Source organism: Talpa occidentalis, unplaced genomic scaffold (assembly GCF_014898055.3).
Source record: "Talpa occidentalis isolate TD23 unplaced genomic scaffold, MPIMG_talOcc4v2.1 talOcc4.3, whole genome shotgun sequence".
In the NCBI taxonomy this organism is placed as follows: domain Eukaryota; kingdom Metazoa; phylum Chordata; class Mammalia; order Eulipotyphla; family Talpidae; genus Talpa; species Talpa occidentalis.
In genome coordinates this window covers 135,205,430-135,227,036 of record NW_023603184.1, presented here as the reverse complement: position 1 = coordinate 135,227,036, position 21,607 = coordinate 135,205,430, and the positions used below count along the sequence as shown (strand labels likewise).

General features: G+C 46.7%; 1 protein-coding gene across 2 annotated transcripts in view; it reads right to left on the bottom strand.

Moving 5' to 3' along the window:
• Positions 1-13,196: 13,196 nt before the first annotated feature.
• XRCC5 (X-ray repair cross complementing 5) overlaps positions 13,197-21,607 on the bottom strand; it is an 87,700-nt gene continuing 79,289 nt past the window's right edge. For both annotated transcript variants that reach the window (XM_037524007.2, XM_037524006.2), the window contains exons 20-21: positions 15,988-16,062; positions 13,197-15,241 (exon numbers count right to left, since the gene is read on the bottom strand). In XM_037524007.2, the coding sequence (XP_037379904.1) occupies positions 15,227-15,241; positions 15,988-16,062 (90 nt within the window). In that variant the 3' untranslated portion in view covers positions 13,197-15,226. The remainder of the gene's footprint in view (positions 15,242-15,987; positions 16,063-21,607) is intronic.

The window sequence follows — 21,607 nt, the reverse complement described above, 5'->3', positions numbered from 1 at the left end:
ACCGCTTGTCCCTTCAGAATATATTTCTTGAGGGCCTACTCTGTGTCAGGCTTTCATTGAGGCTCCAGGCCAAACAGAAATGCCCAACAGAAATGGCAGTGTGAATCACATAGATATGTAATTTTAACACTGCAGTAGCCACATTTAAAAAGAGGAAAAAGGTAAAATAGATTTCAACGCTATGTTTTAGTTAAAGCATTATCATTTCAACATGTAATGAATATAGAAAGGACTCTTGAGATACCTTGTTCTTGTTCTCATCCTAAGACCTCCAGATCCAGGTTGAGTTTTCTCTTAGGCACATCTCAGGTAACGGCGCCTGGGCTGTGACACCTGCCAGCAGGGATGACTGATGCTACTGAGTTGTCATTAGGAGGGAGGTTTTGAACTGAACGCTTTCCATTCATTAAATAATTCTAGCTAAACACATGCTGTAGATACCGCTTACAGTTATTTTATGGATATGAGGTGATGGAGGCCCAGAACTGTACATTGTCCCAAACCCTGGGGCTGTTGCTTGGCGAGCCAGGAAGAGGGTGTGTGGGATCTATCTACAGCCCCATCTACTGTGTCCCTTTGGGCCATTGAGCCCATCAGGATCTGCTAACAAGTGTTTGTGTTGCAGCTCTCAGGGCAGCTGTGAGCGTAAAATGAAACTGACGTCCGTGTAGGAACTGCTCTGCTCTTCCTTGCCAGATGCCTCCATGTCATGTTCCTTCCATCCCTGCAACTTTAAAGTCACCCATAAGTTGGCTGGCAGGAAGTTCAGTGTTCCCCTTTTATGGTTCTCACGATTCCTGGGCCCTCACAGAGTCCTAAGGAGATCTGTGCGGCTCTGCCTGCCTCTGTCCCTGGGCGCTGCGCAGGCCGCGATGACCGGGCCTCTCCAGGCCAACCTATGTGTTCACATTGAAGTTCGCTGGAGGAGGTGATGCCCAGAACCCCACCTTCCACTGTGGGTTGTTCTGATCACAGTTCAGGGCAGCCAGTCAACTTAAAATTTCAAACTTTTAAGTCCATATTACAAAATCAGGACATTTCACATAAAAACCTGAATGTACAGTTTCTCTCTAAAAATGAGAGTAATCCCACATGGCCCCCTGAGTATCAGCTCTCCCCTTTAGAGGGGACATGTGCTACACTTAGACACAGTCCTCACCACTCCCTACTGCCTCTCTGACACTAAAGATCAGAGTTTTCATTTACCATCACATTTATCATTGTTGATAAATGTGGGGACTTCTCTATGTTCATGTCACTACAAGACACCACACAGACAGCCCAAGCATTCCCTAATGCCAGCAGCGTTACTCTACTTTCCTCACCTGGCACCTGGCAATACTTGCCCTGCCCTCAGGGCCCAGTCCTTGAGCTGCACACATGGTCATTTTCCTCTCCTCAGGCAGGGCGAGCATCGCAGAGAGAGTAGGTGACTCTGGGGCTCTTTTCACAAAGGTGGGGGCCATTGTGTGAACACACGTCCAGCTCACAGTTCAGGTGAAGACAGGAGATGGGGGTGCTGGACAAAGGTGTTCTCCCCAACACAGACACTGAAAGGAGAAAAGTGGGATTCTGCTCTGCAGGCAAGTCACAGGCTGAGCCCAAGGGCAGGAGAAGCACAGCAGAGTGCTGGGGCCCTGGACACAGCGGAGCCTGCCTGGAGTGGTCCTGGCGACCAGGTGGTAGAGGGGGCTGCAGGTGACCTGGAGACACTGAAAGGACAGGGGGCCTGGGTTCTGGACCCATCATCCCGCTGAAGCCAAGGGGCCTTTGCTGCCCGGGCATCCTTAACTGAGGAGGCAACAGACAATCTCTACTGTCCTGGGAGCTGTGATACTGACCAGTGCTGGCTTCTCTGTTGTGGTCGTGCTGTTACCCCTCTTGCTTATCCTAGTGCAACCCCCCAAAGCAGGGACTGTGTCTACGAGAAAAGTTGGCTACATAATGGGAGGTGATGCTTAAAATCTCAGACCTACACTGGGCTGCATGAAAGCCTTTTCATTGTGGTGGCCCCCATGCTGGGCACCCCCACATTTAGGTATTCATTCATCCATTCATCCACAAATTCAACATTTATTAAACACCTGTCACACATAGCCTGGCACGGGCACTGCGGAAAATAAATGAGACAGTCCGAAGCATAGAACCCAGCAATGTGCGAGAAGTGCGAGAGGGGCGGGACCCCTAGCCCCTGTGAGCTGGTGTGTTAAAGCATCTTGCAAGGCCCCTGCTTAAGTCTCCATGCCAGGACCACCCTTTGCCACCCCAACTTCATGAACCCGGTGGCTGCAAGCGACACAGACACCAGCCAGGCTCCCTCAGCGCCGTCTTACGCACCGTGCTACAAGGACTCTTCCTCTGGCCTCAACCCCAGTCCACTTCCCAGCTGCCCCCCAGTCCCCTCTTCAGGGCCAGTGGATGGTCTGAAGGCACCAAACATTCCCAGAGATTTCCCCCAAGTTGCATGTACCCTGGGCGTGCATCAGCAGCCTCTCCTTTCCCCAGAAGCCTGGACGGCCTCCCATTGCTGGAGCCTGATAATAAATGAGTTCATTACCCCGGCTGCTGGGGCCCATGACAGCCCATCTGCTGGCATGATTAATTAAAACTTCGACTGGCAATGGAGGTGCCATCTCAAGGCTGGGAAGCAATTAATCGGAGCGTCTTCCAGCCCTGATGGATCCTAGAGGGACTGATGCCAAGAGCGAGCAGGGTCTTTGAGGGTCCACCCCACCACCTTCCTCTCCATTATGCTCCCTGCAGTCTCCTTCCCCAGAAGCGCACTCGAATTAAGGGGAAGGGAGAGTGGGGGGAACAGATCCTCAAGATCTCCTGGTGGGCAAGGGCAGTATGTCCTTACAAGCGGGTTTTCCACTGCTGCAGTACTGGGGGTGTTGGCTTTAAAGGAGGCCTCTCCCTCTCTTCCTGCCCCTGGGCCCAGGTACAAAGAACCCCCCATAGCCACCTCCAGGAGGAGACAGTCCCCTGCTATCTGGTCCCCAACTGTCCGCGGTGATGGTGCTTCTCTCTACATCTTCCCCAGGGGGAAGCAATGTCTCAGGCCCTAAGAATGAACCTACCAGCTCTGGTAAGACAGGGGCACCACACTCCGTCCCTTCCGTGCCACCCCCCGTCCTGGGACGGCAGGGCAAGATCTGTGTGAAGCCACAGTAGGTGCTCCTTGTGCTGCAAAACCTTAGAAACTACCACCTGCCCTGGGTCTAAAACATTCTTTGTTTCTGTATCCTTCTCCCCCCACTGCTCTCTGACCACCCCTGAAACAAAACTCAAGTCGGGGTGGATCATTCTGTTCCCATAACATGGCGGTTTCAGCTGTTGTCTTTATTAGGGGCACCTTCATTTTACCCAAGACCAAAGCTCTGAGCAAGGGAGCGAGACAGGCACTTTCTCAGAACAGGAACCGATGAACAGGAGGGAGCTTTGAGGTCTTCTAGGCCCCCGTGGGAAATCAGCTTTTATGCTAACCCTTTAGCCCCTCTTTCTCTATATTCCTCACACCACTCCTAACCTGAGAAGCATCGCCTCACCTTATTATCACCATAAAAGGGGGTGCGGGTCTCCTCCTCTGAATGAATGTCATGTGGAATTTGCATAATTTGGGAATGAAGATGACCTTGAATTAACTCACGTATCTCTGTGGTTGCTTCCGTAAGTGTCAGTGCTTTTTGCCAATAAAAAGTGAAAAGGAGACTGCTGGGAGACTCGCGGGGGAGGAGGGTGTCAGGCTGAGTGAGTCTCGAACGAGGGTAGCTGAGACAGGAGAGGGCAGGCAGGAAATTGGGGTCACACTCAGACATGCCAAGAGATGAGCTAAAAGTTCAAGTTCTGCTTTCCCTTCAGATTCACCGTGGATCAGAAGGAAGTGTCCTCCTGTCTCTGTGCATTTGGCAATTCCTTCTGGATTTCTTATTGTGCAGAAATGTGGTAACAATCAGGAAAGTTTCAAGTCTTAAAAGAGTTTAACAAAAGATGTCTACTTTGGGCCTCCCCTGGTGGCAGAGCGGTTGAGCGCTGGGCTGCGAAGCTACCTGTGGCCTCTGCAGCACCAGTTCAATCTCCGGCCAACGGTGAGGGTCCCACGTGGCGCGCAGATCTCCCCTGCCGTGCCCGCTGCTCCCCTCAGCAGTGTATTTCATCGGTCTGCCTGTTCTGCTCCCCGCTCTGGCTCTGGTGAATTCTCTCACCCTCCCGCGCTTCTGACTGTACCCAGAGCTTGTATAAATAAATCTTTAAAAAAAAAAGTCTACTTTGTTTCAAAGCCCCATCAGCTGCCCGGGAATGCCAGATGAGCTCAGAACTGGATATTTGTCCGCTTTGTTTATTGATGTGCTTAGAACAGTGCCCGGCACATCGTAGGTACTCCATAAATATTTGTGGCAGGAAGTGAATAAAAATAAACCAGGAAGTGATGTTCAAATTTTCATGTAGTCCAGTGTTCTTAGGCTTTTGAAAGCCGTGGAGTCCTCTGATCAAACATGGACTCCCACATGGCCAAAAGTAAAGGAATTACCCTGGTCGTGTGTGTGTACTGGCGGGGGGGGGGGGGATTTCCTCACCTGCCCCCCCTTTAAGAATATACAAATAAGGAAACAGGTGTAAATAGACATAGGTGACTTGCAGAGATACCCCAGACCCAGTGTCCCCTCTCCTAGCCCCATGATCTTGCTCCTACTCTGGAGGCTACTCCATCAGGCCACCCCCAAAGCTTCTCAAGAACAGCCCTACCGGGGCCTCCCTGGTGGCGCAAGGGTTTAAGACACAACCTATGAAGCTATCAGCAGCCACTGCAGCATGAGTTCGATCCCCGGCCAGGGAGATACCCACATGGTGCAGCAGACCTCTCCTGACTCGCCCGCTGCTCCCCTCAGCAGTGTATTTCAGTCAGTCTGCCTGTTCTGTTCCCTGCTCCGTCTCTGGTGAGTCCTCTCACTCTCCACACCTCTGGCCTGTACCCCAGCTCTTGTATGCATGAATAAATAAATCTTAAAAAAAAAAAAAACAGCCCTACCTCTCTCTGCTATGTATGTTAAAATTCTGCATGTGAAGGTTTTCATTTGAAGAAGTGTCCTATTGCTTTTTCAAAAAGAAAAGATAGGGCCTTCCCAGTGGCGCAGCGGGTTGAGTGCAAGTGCAACGCTGTGAAGCTGTCTGCGGCCTCTTTGACTCTTCGACTCCCGCCGGCCAGGGAGCTACCCACATGGCGCGACAGACCTCTCCCGCCTCACCTGCTGCTCCCCTCAGCAGTGTCTTCAGTCTCTCTGCCTGCTCTGCTCCCCACTCTGGCTCTGGTGAATTCTCTCACCCTCCCGCGCCTCTGACTGTACCCCAGTTCTTGTATAAATAAAAATAAATCTTTAAAAAAAAAAAGAAAAAAGATAGCCACTGTTGGCACTGGAAGGGGCGAGTGTGAGCAGAAGCTGGTTTTGGGGAGATTCGACTTCCCTTCTACACATGACATATACTATATCATATCATATACCCTAAAGAAGTCAGAATGTACATATACCGGGCTGGGAGGAGACGCGCACACTCGTCACTCTGCTTCCTCTGTGGGGTGACTGTTGTTTCCTTGTCCAAGGGGAGAACACTTGCCTCACTGATTAAGGTTTAATTTGCCAGGAGAAAGGGAGGACAGCGAAAGGGGAGAGGTGACAGAGGGAGAGACTAAAGCAGGATCCTTACTTGGTCCTCTTGGCCAGCGATGCACAGAGCCCACAAGCCTCCAAGCCCCAGTGGAGGCGAAGGACGGTGTGGGGGGCTGTCAGAGCCTCTACCAGAACGGTGTGGGGGGCAGCCAGAGCCTCTACCAGAACGGGGGGGAGGGGCAGTCAGAGCTTCTACCAGAATGGGGGGGTGGGGGACAGTCAGAGCCTCTACCAGAATGGGGGGGTGGGGGACAGTCAGAGCCTCTACCAGAACAGGGGGTGGAGGGGCAGTCAGAGCTTCTACCAGAATGGGGGGGTGGGGACAGTCAGAGACTCTACCAGAACAGGGGGTGGGGGCAGTCAGAGCTTCTACCAGAACAGGGGGTGGGGGACAGTCAGAGCCTCTACCAGAACGTTATGGGGGGCAGTTAGAGCCTCTACCAGGGCTTTTCCTGGCAGAGCTCAGAAATAAATGTTGGCCAGAGTGGGAGGGAAACAGAAGATGAGGTGCTCAGCCTGGGCTGAGGGGAGGAGGGGGGCCTGTAAACACAGCCGGGCCAGGCACCTGCACTCCAGTCCCCGCAGCAGGGCCTGTGGCCGGCGGCAGCGTCTGGAGCTCCTCGGCGATGCTGAGGCACAGCAGTTTGGGAAGCCCTGACTGGGAGCAGGTGTGTGCAGCCCTGGTGGAAGCCCCCAGGGAGCAGCTTCTGGGGTTCTCCCCCCATTTCTCCTGAGGGTGGGTCCCAGCGACAGGACCTGCAGCCCTGGGTCAGCCGCCCCGCAGCTCACAGGTAAAGGTGGCACAGGCAGAGCCTCGCAGGGGCTGCAGAAAATAGGAGCTGGCAGAGCAGAAGGGCTTTCCTGAAGGGGAAGACGGGTCAGAGCGGGCACAGCGGGGAAGCAGCGTGAGCTCTGCCAGGAGGAGGGCAGAGGCTGGGGCAAGCCAGCCCAGTCTGACCAGCGGGTGAGGGACAGAGGGGCTTGGGTCCTGGACACTGTGCCTCGCTCTCACAGACATTTCAAGGCCCAACAGGGAGGGGTGCGAGGATTCCCCTAAGAAGGGCTGTGGGTGGGGTCGGCCCTGGGCCACCTCTCCTCTGAGGGTAGCTCTGGTCTGGATCTTCCTGTCTCTGAGGCAATTCCCACAGCCTCCACACACCTCCTTCCCATCCCGTCAGTCTGCTGGTGCCAGAATAACCTTGCTGAAGTGCCCCGCTGACTGCGCTCCTCCTTTCGAATGCAGCTCTCCCCATGTAGCTGCCCTGAGCCAGCCGTCCAGGCTCACTGCTCACCGCTTCCCCTCACGTCCCTCACCCTCCAGCCGAGCCAAACCACTTACCCTTGCTGGACCTGCCTGAACCCTGCTGCATCCCGTCGGAACATCTTGCCTCTCTCCTCTCTCTTCACCAGATTCTTGTTCTGTTCATGCTCTGTCTTAAATGCCAACCACCCCAGGAAATGTCCCCAGCTACCTAGACTGAAATTAATCTCACTTTAGTGGTCCTGCTGTTTTTCTTGCATCTCTTTTACAGATTTTCTCACTTCATGGATTTTGGCTGCTTGAGAACTTGTGAAGGGCTGTAATGGTCCTTCTGGTCTGATCTTTGGGCATGCCCAGCAGTGCTGGGGATGCTTCAGGGGCTCCATGCGTGCTTATCAAGTTGAATTTTATTTATTTTTATTTATTTTTTTAAGATTTTATTTATTTATACAAGCACTGGGTACAGTCAGAAGCGCGAGAGGGTGAGAGAATTCACCAGAGACAGAGCGGGGAGCAGAGCAGGCAGAAGGACCGAAGTACACTGCTGAGGGGAGCAGCGGGCGGCAGGAGGGGTCTGCGCGCCATGTGGGACCCTCCTCCATGGCCGGGGAGCAGCCGGGTATCGAACCGGCGCTGCAGAGGCTGCGGGCAGCTTCGCAACCTAGTGCTCAACCGCTGCACCACCAGGGAGGCCCTATTTATTTTTTTTATACAAGCACTGGGTATAGTCAGAAGTGCGAGGGGTGTGCGGTGAGAGAATTCACCAGAGCCAGAGTGGGGAACAGAACAGACAGACTGACGAAATACACTGCTGAGGGGAGCAGCAGAAGTGGCAGGAGAGGTCTGGGCACCACGTGGGACCCTCGCCGGTGGCTGGGAACCGAATCGGCACTGCAGAGGCTGCAGGCAGCTTCGCAGCCCAGCGCTCAACCGCTGTGCCACCAGGGGAGGCCCTCAAGTTGAATTTAATAGGCAAGGAACCTGGGTGCACCTCAGGGGTGGGTGGGCTCATGGACCTGCTATGAGGTAGGTGAATATCTGGACAGGCCAGTCTTGGTGGGAGGTGAGGGCTCTGTATGCCACGTAATGCCCATGAGGGCCGATTCAAGAGGAAGACCCACTTGCCTGGAACCAGATACTTTCCTTGTAACACATGAGGATTTATGAATAGGACATACACATTTATCAATAACACTGGCTAGCATTTCTAGAACACTGCAGTTCATCGTCACATTCTCAGTAAGCTCAGGCACAGATTCTTTGATTCAGCAGTCTGACCCTTTCCACTCACAAAAGATGCACAAATGTTCTTCACCACCCCATTGAGAGGAATGAACACGCACACGCAAACATGCACACACATGCACACACAGGCAAACACACCTCTGCCCACCTCCAAAGGAAACTGCCTGTGAGTCCTTCTCTTAGAGAGTTTCCCGATCCTCATCTTCTGCTTGAACATCCCCGAGGCAGCTATCCACTGGAGAAAAGAGATGGCCCTCTGGAGTGAGGTACCCTGGGTCAGAGGACATAAGGGGGAGACGGAATTGTCTCTGAGTGTGTCTCTAGTGAATGCACACAGGCCTAGGGGTATTCATTCGGAGAGGCCAGAGAGGGGCACATTAAAGTCAGACAGATGGTGGTGCAGAAGAGAAGGAAATACAATTGGGGGCTAATAACTGTACTTACTGTGTGCCAAGCGCTGTACAAGGCTCATCCTCATTCATCCCAACTGTGGACGCTGGGTCCTGTTAACATAAACCCCATTTGACAGTTGCAGAAACACGGCCTGAGTAACTTGGCCATGGTCACACAGCCAGGAAATAATAGAGACAGGATTTGAACTGTATGCCGCCAGAGTCTAGACTGGGTTTTTATTAATGATATTTGGTAGAAATTAACAAGCAGGCCTGCAGGGAGAGAAGAGGGATGTGGAGTCTCTAAATTAAATCCTCTGCAGACAAGTGAAATCCTGGGTTACAGAATTAAAATTCCACCTCTGTACTCCTTCCTCTGTGGCCCTCCAGCTCTCACAGAGGCCAAGCTTGGGTCAGCCACAGAAGGGGGGAAGGGGAGGGGTTGGCAGGGGGGAGGGTGGGGAATAACCATATCGCCTAAGTCCTGGTGTAGGGAGAGGGAAAAGGCTGTGGAGGGGCACAGCATGGCCTTCTAAGCAGGCCCTGGAGATCCGGGAGCCTGGGCGTTACAGCAGATGGCAGGACTGTTCTGGCTCCATCTACAGATTTCTGCTGAATCTCTGTGACACAGGATGGAAGGATGGGTAGACATAGGGGCTGGGGAGCTTCAGTTTACCAATTCTGGCATACTCCACAGAGGGCATTACTTTGATGAAATGATTTTATATCTCAAAGAAACCCACCAATAACCACATATAGAGCAAAAGGGTAGTTTAGAAGCAAAAGTAACTTCTGAGCATATAGAGGCAGCCAGTGAAGGGACTGGTGACCAAAACTGTTGGCTGGCTAACCAGTATTCATTCTCTCCCCGCTTTCCCCTGAACTGTCTCAACTAGTGTGTGAAATAATAGATTCTATCACTTTTCTAGCCTCCCTTGCAGAGAGGGCTGGACACGTGTCAAGTTTCTACCCAAAGAAGTCTGCTGTGTTAGGGCCGCTGCCGTTTCTTCTGACAAAGAGACAGCACAGCTATCTGCCCTTCCTGCCCTCTTTCCTCCAGGGAGTGGGATCAAGAAGAAGGAGAGGGCAAAAGAACCAATCTCATCCACGACAGTACTGAGCGTCCGGTACCCACAAGTACAGCCTTTGCCAGGCTTCTTGTGTATGGGGGAGATAAAGCCTCAATTTGTTAGTGGTCCCCCATACTTCATAGCCTGAAATTCTCCTGACTGGCCTCATATCCATGCATGACACGTGAAGGGTGGGAGAGACAGGCACTTTATTTCACCACTCCTAAGAACTGATTTTGTAGCATTTTAACATTTAAAAAAAATGGCATGCAAACTAAAATGATCACTATTTTTTTTATTTTTTAAATAATTAATAATATTTTGGAGGTGAAAAAAGCCCATGAAAGGGATTGCTGAACCCCTCTTTTCTGCCTCCTCTAAAGGTCGTGTTGTACTCCCACTGCTCCCTGTTTGCCCCTGAAAATGGAGAGAAAGATGAAGGGTGAGTCTTCATCTCGAGGGGCAAGAGTTCACAGATTTGCTTAAAGAATCACAAATCTTAGCAAGCCTCGTTGCTAGGGAGAGACCTCAGAAAACAAGGCCCCTTTGAAATGAAAACTTAAATCATTTATGCAAAAATATATCTATGCTGCTAGTGAGTAAAACTTTTTCTCAAATTACCTTTGGGGTCTATGACATCTTGTGGTATCTGCAGTGGTTTCCAACTTTTGAGGTATTTTTTGATATCTGAAAACAGTGAAGTCACCTCTGGTAAAACCTTATGAATAATGATCAAAACAGTCTCAATGTTTTGCTTTAAATGAATGATGAAAAAAAGTATATTGCCTCCAAAAATTACTTTGAAGAATACCAAGAACTTTAGCCCTCTGCCATGGGCTTTGGAAGACCTGCTTGAGTGTTCCGAATGGCTCGAGGCCTTCTCCTCCCACTGACCTTGTCCACTGTTGCCGTCAGGCAGAGGCAGGCAGCACTGGCATCTCCCTCGGTTCTGTAAAAACTTCAAGCCACAAATACATGGGCTTTGCATTGTGTTGTCCCTGCCAGCTAAAGAAAAAACCATCAGGAGTGGATGGCATTTCTATATTATTCTGCACAGATCTCAACCCTCAGCTTTTCGTCTGGTCCAAGATAGACTCTAACCTCAGAGACAAGTGTGTTCTAGTCCATTCATTTCTGACACACATTGGGACACAGGACACAGGGACCCAGTAATGACAAAGGGGGTTTTTGGTTGCTAAAGTTGCAGAAATGATAGGTCAGATTGGGGACAGCTTCTGCTGAGGTTTTCAACCCCTGTCAGTCCCATAGGAGAGCTGCGGGAGTCTTATACCCCCTAACATAGGAAATGGCCTATGACTTCCTTTTACCTCCACCCCCACTCTCTGCCAATTTCTGTCAATGCAAACTAAAAAGAAATCGAGTTTATTTTCCAACCTGTTCTCACCAGGGCAGAGACAAGTCATGTACACACTATGCAAGACTGACTAGATTTGCCAGAAATTCACCACACCCTCCCCTCTGCTCTGGGAAGGAATGACTATCATCTAAGTGGACAGATCATCAGAGAAGGGAGAGAGATCATTTTCCTGTTTTCAGAATCTCCAGAGAGCTGTCATCAGAGCATGAAGAGTCTGAACATGGGTGGCAGACACAGCATCCTGGCAATAGACAACAAAGGCACGTGGCCACACGGAGTATGTGTGCATCTTCGATGGTGTGTGTGCTCTGGCCCCAGTTTCCCTTCTTTCATCCAACTCAAACCCAACAGCTTATCAGGTTATTTTAAAATAATGTGCAATGACAAATGTGTTACACATGCTACCTTTTGTGCTTTCCTGGCCGAGCTGCTGCCTGCAGTTAATTTTAAGAATAGAGTTCATTTTTGTTCTTTTGCAAGTGGGGTTACAAAGAAGTTTGATTTGGATCATAAGTGGAGGCACAAGGGTCTACACTGTGACCTATAGCAGAGCGGAATACATGGTCACTGACATTTGATTGACCTCAGGTTTAAACGGTGAGGCACCTCCACATAGCCCACAGATGACTCACTGCCCTGCGTGCAGCCTGTTTCGCCCTAGCTGGTCATAGCTCGCAGCACTTCTATGTAGCCTCTAAAATAACCAACTCTAAAATGCCTTAGTGAGAAATAGCTATTTTAGTGACTGTTTAGTGGGGAAGGGGAGATTCTCTCATGCCATCAGCCAGGTAAGAAAGCAGGGTCTACTCTTCTAAGCAGGCCCAACAAGATGCTCCTGCTCAGTCCCAGGCTTGGCAGCCAGTTTGGTAAGAGCTGGGTGTAGGAGCAGACTACAAACTTAAGCCGAGTTATAACCTCGCTGCTCCTATGTTGACTGTTGTGTTGTTTGCTCCTTCTGTATTTAGCTCCAGGCGTGGATGGAAAGGCAGGATATGGTCATTGTGCAGGTCTTGATTACTATAGATTAGGCCAGGACAACAATTCCCAAGCAAATTGGGAAGCTTGGTCTCCTTATCAAACCCTAATCTCGGTTCTGTCCCTCTACTTTGATCTCACAGAATCTAACTTTCATGTAATAAATCGGTAAGAAAAACCTAAGTCCAAAAGCAACAGATAATTATAAAAATCAGCACCGAATACTCAAGGTTCAAAAGAAATGTGAGGGAAACAGGCAGGCGGGCGACCTACTGACCTATCCAAACACTCTGCCCACGCCTTCTATTTCAGCTTTCATAACCCCACGATGCTTTTATTTGTGTGGAGCACTTTCTAGTTTACAAAGCACTTCACGGGCATGCCCTTCCTTAATAACACCAGGTTCAGCATCTTGACAATGGCCACACAGCAGGTGGCAGAGGCAGAACTCAATTCCAGATCTGGCCTCGCCTAGTGTTCTTCCAGCAACAGTTTGTATCCTGAACCACAAGTACCTGGGGGAGGAGAAGGAGACAATACACAGCGAAGCCAGTGCGATGGACAGAGATTTGTTGCCTGAATCAAAATTAGCTGCATAGCCAGCGTATATATTCAAAACACTTCTTTTTGCCCATTTCATCTTGAAACCATCCTGAACTAGGTAAAAACTAGTAAAAATTTAGGTAAAAAAACTGCCTATCTCCAACATGGTGCTCTGAAGAATTTTCCAAGATTCATTTGGGTGGACTCTACTTCTTCTGAGTGAATAAATGTTAGTGACAAAGAATACCAAGTGGCAGGGCCAACAGTCAGGCCCATTGCTTGTGGTATCAATAGGCCGAGTGCCAGCCGTGTTGACTGGGGACTGCACCGTCTGCTGCTCTTCCAGGACACGAATGGCACCCTCTGGGCAGTTCTGTACACCTGCAAATCTCTTTTCAGGGAAACTGGCCCTTGGTATGTTTATCCAAAAATATGATGCCCGTACCCAGAACAGTGCGCTCTGACCAAAACCCCACAGCATGCGTACTATGCCTGCACGAGATGGACTTAGGGTAAGATGGCTAATCTGGTCCTTCCTCTCCCTAGCCTGTCAAACTCATTTCTTCCTTCAGGTATTCAGATAATTTAGGCAAAAGTGAGGTTAGGCTTAAACAATGTATAATGCAAGGTTAATTTGATAAAAATGAATAAATAAAAGTTTAAAAAAATTTTAAAAATGTTGGGCTAGGGAAGCACAAATAATCCCACTAGTACAACAAAAATAGAAAAGTATCATAAGTTTTAAAGGACTAACAAATTTTTTTCTGGCTTGACAGAAGGACTGATGTTTCCAAGAAGGAATTCCTCAAACTGCCATCTGGGGCTATACTTGCTGAACTGACTCATGTTGCCAGGAGGATATGATCAGAATGCAGAATTTAGAGAATAAAGCTGTTCCCTCTTGATTCTATGAAATGCCTCAGTTTTACCCAAGTTACAAACATCCCCTGGGCTTTACCCAGCCAGACAGTTACAATTGGCATCTTCCAATGGGGTTGCTTTAAATGGGCACCTATTCCTTGAGATTGACTCGAGGCATTAGCATGGAGGAGATGCCATAGAGGCCCCCAGTAAATGCTCCTCTCTCTCTCCTCAGCTTACTAATGATGATCTGTCGTGGAGCTCCACAAAGGCCTTCAATTCTCAGCACAGCATTAGAGTTCTTCTGCAGACAATTAGTAATACGCAGTGATCCACAGGAAGAAGTCATTTGTGCCTTTAATGTTACACTTACAAAATGAAGTGAATCAATGACCATTTATGGGGGTGCTGAGGACACAGGAGATTGGGCACCAAAGAATCTGTGACATCAAGGAAGCAGGAGTTCCAACTTGAGGATGGAATGAGGACAGGAAAAGACAAAACCAAGGGTTTTGTAATTTTCTTCTTTTAGGAAAGGAAGCATCACTGAGAGAAGAAAGCAAAGGACACTTAGGTAGAGATTGGAAAGACTGGGGCTTCAAGGAAGAAGTGCTTTAACCAAACTTTCACTTTGAGATCCGCAGGAAGAGAGCGATGAAATGACTGACTCCTTGCTATGGCTGGTGAATATCCATTCCTCTCCACCCCCACCCCCTTTTTAAGGTTAACTGATAAGTCAGAAGCTGAGCCAAAAGCCTCTTTTTTGAGAACATCAGCATGATCCACTGCTTGAAACGAATATGCTGGCAAACTGTGCACCATGCTGAAGGAAAGCCACCGATACCTATAGCCAAAGTAACATGGAGACTGAACGGCTTAAATAAAAAGAGAAATGGGTCAGTCCTTAAGCATGATTTTCCAACTCCAGCTTTCTGTTGGCAGGAAACAAATGCCGTGGATTGATGGGCCTAAGCTGTGACTGTGGAGGATCAGACAACGGATTACATCTCCTGGTGTGAGAGGAATAGTGAGGAGCAGTCTCTGGGCCCGGGTGGCACTCACTGTCAACTCAGTGGTAGAAGGTGGAGCTTTCCAAACTCTACCTCCTGAGCAGGGGCTGATGGGAAAAAGGGGCAGGGTTGAGGCTTGTGGCAGTTAAACCACTTGTGAGGGGGTGTCTCTGGAGAAGCAACCAGCTGGACACATAAGACTTTGGCTTGGACCTTGGTCTCTGCTGAGTGGATGCTGTCTGGAAAGGACAGGGAGCATCTGGCCCCGAGCCAGACTGAATTTTCTCTCCTTTCTTCTCACTCCCTGTGTATACACACACAGTTATTGTTGTTTCACTGCTTTTGGGTCATATCCTGCAGCTGTAAGCATGCAGTTGAGGACTCACCAACTGGGTGATTCCCCTGGGTTTGCTCAGTTTCACTGGGAAAGACTGAGAAACTCACCACTGACTATGCCAGTTTCGGATGAGATAACTTCAGGAAGGCTGCAGTCCTTGCCAATATACCCTGTCAAGATGAACTCCATTCGTCAGAAACTTCAAACTATGTGGGTAATATGCCAAGATCAAAAAGACCACAAAAGAATCAATTCACTGATCAGAAAATAACAATGACTCTTTATAAACCGGTACGGGGTCGAAATTATTTCTTATTTGTGTGTATGTTCATTTTAGAAAGAATTAAAGAGATTCATTTCTGCATAACCTGCAGGGACCATTTCCAGTGCTTCGGGTTCTCCTTTAATGGCTTCCTCCAGCTTGTTCCGGGCAGAGCTCCCGGCATGTCAGGGATGGCAATTCTTGTAGATTCCTCACATGTCCATGCTCATATCAAGTCCAGCTGTGAACAGGGACATACAGTCAGAGGAATGCCTGGCCCACTCCAGCCCACTGTGTCTCTGGTCAGCGATTAGGGGCAATGGTCCTAATGGTTCTCTGGTGGCGGCATGAGTGTGTACACTTACTCACTTCCCCCTCTTTCAGGATTTCAATACCAAATATATCTCCTCATTACAATGCTCAGAACTTCACAGAAAGGTTGTAAGCTTTTACTGGGCAGCTGTCATGTGAAGTTTAAAGACAGCAATTTTCCAGACACAAAAGATACATAAAGGCCAACACTTCTGCAGTCCCCCAGGCAGCCAGAAATGGTGTGATGAGGAGAAGTCCCCAAGTGTCTATCAGTCTACTTTACTTATACTTACTGAGAACATTTAAGAATTAGCACTTTAAAAGGCTGTTTTTATTTGTCAGCTACACAAATTATATGTTATAACAGTTTCAGTAAATTATAACATTTTGCTACTAAAGGAACAGCCTCCTCAGCACTTTATGGTTCTTTGAAAGAGAGGATTAACCTGAGTAAACAATATAAATGAAACCACAGGGCACAGGAGTTTTCATTATGAAATCACCTATCTGATTAAATGTACAATGGCAATAAATAATAGTGTCGGGAACTTCTGGTGTGTTAGAAATTAAAACAAAAACATGAAACAAGTCTATGATAAGCAGCCTTTGTGGCTGTATTTGTAGTTCAGATGATTCTAATCATTGGAACGCCTGGTATATATTAAAAGTACTTACTAAGTCGTCCACATCACCACCTTCTTCAAATTTGGCTGCAGTATCTTCATTTGGAATTTCTTTGGGGGCCAGAAACTGTAAATAGAAAGGCAAGCATGGTATCAACATGGCATTTCCCCCCTTCTTTTGACGCAGAGTCAATCTGCTAGCATTGCCACAAGTAAGTCTACGAAGGCTTGCTTAGCAAAGTCTCCCAGCAATGCACCAAAAGAAACACTGCCTAGATGTAGTCGCCTTCATCTGGTGCTGCATGAGAGAGGATCAATTTTGAGGTTGAACAGTGCACACTAAGTAGTCACCAGAGAAAGTAAAGGGGGAGGAAATGATATGGCTTGCCAAAGTAGAGGCAGTGTCAAGTACTGTGGATACCCCACACTGCCATTTCTGTTTCTGAGCTCAAGGGGTTGACTCAACCTCTCTCCTGAACTTTTTCAGTCAAAGTCACATCACCACACTAATATCAATTTGACTGAGAGATCAAGAAATTTATCTTCTTCTAAGAACACTTATGGATCTTTCCACATCTCTTTACTGAACCTAAACTGGACTGTGTTTAGTGCTGGCAACCCATGGTCTAAGGGACAGAAAATGCTAGCAGTGGAGGTACAGTCTGGAACAGAATGGTAATGCAGCTTCAGGCTCATTAATTCTATTTATTTATTCTGATCAACTAGTGATAAAAATTCTGAGGGCCAAATAAACGAACGAGGAATTCACACATATACTTGGTTTACGTCTAAAGAGCAAACTGATTAACTTAAATTCCCAAATTAATCTTCATGTATGATTCTCCTAGTTATTATTATTATTAAAATGATTTTTTATCTTTTCTCTCCTCTTTTACTCATTATCATTAACCCCCATATGATTTTTCCCCACATCAGGAGTACATGGCTAAAGGATAAGACTTATCCAGTTGAAGTGAAGAGAATAAAAAGTAGAGCTATGCATTCACCACAAACCTTCGTGGAGTCACAAATGACTGGCAGCTGCAAACACAAAACCATGGGCTCAATGGTTCTATAGTCCACTGCCTCTTTCATTATCCCTTAGTACCTGATATATGGTAGATACTTACTGATGAATCTAGAAAATAATGTTTTTGGCAGGCAGTGTCTAAAACACCAGTTCCCCCACCCCATTCCTTCCCCATTTGCAAAGTCCCTTTCATACTGCACACTGTGTCCACAGGATATACAAATGGCACATTTCTGCATCTAGGCCAAGTTCAAGAGAGGCGCAGTGGCAAACAAACTCATTTCTATCAAGTGCTAAACATCTGCAACTGACTTTCCTGATGGATCTGTTTCACAGTACTGCATAAGCAAATTATAGCTAAAAGCTGTGCTGCCACCCATTATTCTTCCCAAAGCCCCAGGCAAGGCTGATCTCTCACACATATCACTCCTCATCATCAGAGTTTTTAACTGCAAGTAATTTCCAGGCTGTGCAGTGGCACGGAAGCTAGAAATACAGCAGCAAATTCAAGGACTAGCCTGCTTTCTCAATAAAAGCAAGAGTCTCTGAAAGCAGCAGAAGAGGGTAGGAGTCAACTCTCATTTTATGCTCTTTTTCTTTGCAGTAGGATGAAAAGGTAGAGGATAAATAGAAAGGACTTTTATGTGATACTCCTTTCCTCAAAGCAAAATCATTTGCTTGGGGTTACCAAGAAAGCACCTTCTTACCTAGAGATCTTTATGAAATGGATAAACCACTACTTTTCTTTTTTTTTTTTTTTTTTTTAATAATAAATTTTATTGTTGTATTCCCCATACAATTGCAGCCCCCCCATTCTGACCCCAATCCCTCCCCTCCCACCCCACCCCCCTAAAATGTCTCTGGTTCATAGTTTTTTGTTGATTTTGATTTTCACTTTCTTATAGTTATTCGTTTTCCTGGTCCCTTATTTAAGTTTTCTAGATTCCTGCTATGAGTGAGACCATCCGGTATTTTTCTTTTTCTTTTTGGCTTATTTCGCTGAGCATGATCCCTTCCAGCGCCATCCATGTTGCTGCAAATTGCATGTGTTTATCTTTTTTGAATGCTGAGTAATATTCCATGGTATATATGGACCACATCTTCTTGATCCAGTCATCTATTTTTGGGCATTTGGGTTGTTTCCAAAGCTTAGCTATTGTAAACAGTGCTGCTATAAACATAGGGGTGCAGGTGTTCTTTGGAATTGATGTTTCTGTGTCCTTTGGGTAAATACCTAGGAGTGGAATTGCTGGATCATATGGAAGCTCTATGTTTAGTAGGTCCAGAAATCTCCACACAGCTTTCCACAGTGTAAACCACTACTTTTCAAGTGTACTGAAATACAATCCTGGCCACAAGCAGAGAAAAGGTAGAATAATCTGTGTTGAGAGCTCCAGTCCTATTCCTCCATAGGGCTAAAGGCTAACACTCTGTGGTGAAAGCCTTATTAATCCCCAAGTTAAAAACACACGGCTGCCACTGGGCTGATTCTAACACCAACAGGTGATTCCAAAGACTCACCCATAACCCAGATGGGTCAAAATCTCAGAAAGAAGAAAAGTCTGTTTTCATGCATTTTATCTAAAATGACATACATTTCTGTTTCATTAATGTTGCCTATAATTAATTTTATACTATAAAGGTGATACAGTCCAGCAGAGAAGTCCTGCACCCCAGTGTGGGAGAACAGGACCATAATTTCAGCTCTGCCAGTTTGTCAGTATCCCTAGGTCAGCTGTTTGACTTCTCTGTAACTAATTTTCCCTAAACAAAAAAATAAATGATAATAAGGACTTCCCCGGTGGCGCAGCGGTTGAGTGCTGGGTTGTGTAGCTGCCCGCAGCCGCCGGCGAGGGTCCCACATGGCATGCAGACCTCTCCTGCCGCCCGCTGCTCCCCTCAGCAGTGTATTTCGCTGGTCTGCCTGTTCTGTTCCCAACCTCTGACTCTGGTGAATTTTCTCACCCTCCCATGCTTCTGACTGCACCCGGTGCTTGTATAAATAAATAAATAAATAAATAAATAAATAAATAAATAAATCCTTAAAAAAAAAAAAAAAAAAGCCAGGAATACTACTACTTACCATTCTATCTGATGAGGCTGTGCTGAGTCTCAGAGGGAATAATGTATACGAAAATGATTTGTGATGTCCTAGGTTTTATATTCTAACTCCCAGGAACAGACCCAACATAGGTCTACTAAATAATATGCATTTTTATTCATAACTGCTAAAGTTTGGAGAAAATCAAATGTCCAGTATTGGGACAATGGATGAATAAATTGTGGTATCATCATAAAAAGGAGTATACTACAGCTGTAATAAAGAACAAACAACTCTAACAATATGAATAAATGATAAAAGGCATATTCCAATTTTATGAATATTAAAAACAGGCAAAATTACTCTCAAGTAACAGATGTCAAAATAGATATTTTCCTTGGGGGACGGGGAGCTTCTGATGGGGAAAGGTACAGGGAGCATTCTGGGGTGTTGGAAATGTTCTATATTTTGATCTGAATGGTAGGTATCCAGATATGTGTGTAGGAATTCATCAAGCTGCACAATGAAGATATGTGCATTGACTATATATGTATGTTCCTGTGCAATAAAAAATTTAAAATTGTAACTTAAAAGTATCAAACTCTAAACAAATATAAGGTAACACTGTGATAATTTCTTTTTTTTTTTTTTCTGGCCCGAGCATATAGGATTTAAGGCAGAAAAGCTGAAAAATCAAAGGAAAATATCATGGGTTCAACAGGGGGCCAGTCGTTAGATACAACAGTTTTCAAGAAATGATTTGTAAATTTTTATCTTATTATTCACAAGGGTTTTAGGGACTTCTCACACATGTAGACACACAAAACGGTGTACTCTTTCAGGAGGGAGCATAAGAATATTTTCTTAGGTAGATGTGGTGGTTAGCAACATTCTAAAGTAGAGGCATGGAGTGCTGGAAAGTGGTCACAGTAGGATTGCAGGGGTCCAGGTTCTGCAAATTTTAGCCATGGACTTGCTATGAGACACTGAACAAGTCAACTTCCCTTCTCTAGATCACCTCTGTCCAATGAACAAGTTGCTAAATTCTGAGTATCTATCATGCTATAGTGGAAAATCAGCTAATGTCCATAATAACAAAGGTGGCTAGATTAGGTAGTTACAAGGAAAACAACTGTTAAAAAGATGATTTTTCCCTCCATAGAGCTGGTATCTAGTGACTGCTCACATGCTCAGTATCTTGGAGAAACGACTCCAAAACCATGGGGAGAAATCCTCTTTTACTTCTGGGTTCCCAATATGGAGTAAAAAGAATAAAGGACAGGGGTCAGCCTCAGACTGGATTCCCAGCAGTGACACCCTACAAGATCTCTTGATGTACCATTTTACTTCTCCATGCCCTGAATTTCTTCATCTATAAAAGAGGAATTTGGAGTAGATCACTATTTTTCAGGTACTGCTCCTTGAGGTACTGCAGGTTCTTTCTAATCTGCCACTCCCCTGACCCAACTGAGGAGCACTGCCTTTATCTGTTTTATATATCAGGCTTCCTTGCAAGTTTTCAGTTTTAAAAATAAAAACTTAGCTAGGAGATCCTTAGGATTCTTTCTAGCTGAATAAAATTCCATACAACTAAAGTCAATGTTTTCTCCTTCGTTAAGCCTTAGTTAAGCAAGTCCATGTTTAAATTCTTCTAATCCAGGACTTCTCAACAGCATCATTATGAACATTTTGGACCAGACAAGGTTTTTGGTGTGGGGCTGTCCTTTGCATTATAGGATTTTTGGCAATATCCTTGGCCTCTACCCACTAGGAGTTTGTAGCACACCCCCTGTTGCAACTACCAAAACCAGTCCACCCTTACCTCTCCCAGCCCCAAGTCTGTTACTGACTGTGGCTCAGGTCAAAAACTTCCTAGATGCTCCTGGAATGTGCCAGATAAACAGCCTCTCTTCCTAGCACCAGTGCCATGCCTTGACAATGAACTGACAGAGGCACAAAGGAGCTATGTAGAGACTTTACCAAATGTTAAATGTTAATTGCAAGTCTAACATTAAGAACTACAAAGAGAAGAAGTGAGGGCCTCCCTGGTGGTGCAAGGGGTTAAGACGCAACCTATGAAGCTGTCCGCAGCCACTGCAGCATGAGTTGCTCCCGGCCAGGGAGCAACCCACATGGCGCAGCAGAACCCTCCTGATTCGTCCGCTGCTCCCCTCAGCAGAGTACTTCAGTCAATCCGCCTGTTCTGTTCTGTCTCTGGTGAATCATCTCACCCTCCATTCCTCTGGCCTGTACCCTAGTTCTTGTATACATAAATAAATAAATCTTTAAAAAAATAGAAGAATTGAATCTTCAGGTGACAATGACATTATAAATGAATGTAAAAGAGGGATAATATTTATGTCTAGGCGCCAAACTGAAATGAGAGATAACAGTAAACTTAAAAGAAAGTGACTATTTAAACTTATGTTACAGAAGAACCTTCTATTTCTGCAGCAGGGCTGACTTAACTATATTTCTCAAAGAATCATAAAATCCACACATGAGGGAAACTGCTCTCAAGATGCACAAGTGTAAAGTTACGGTTTAATTTTCACTTGAAATGTCCATCCTTGAGCAATTATTTCCTTTCAAACCATCAAT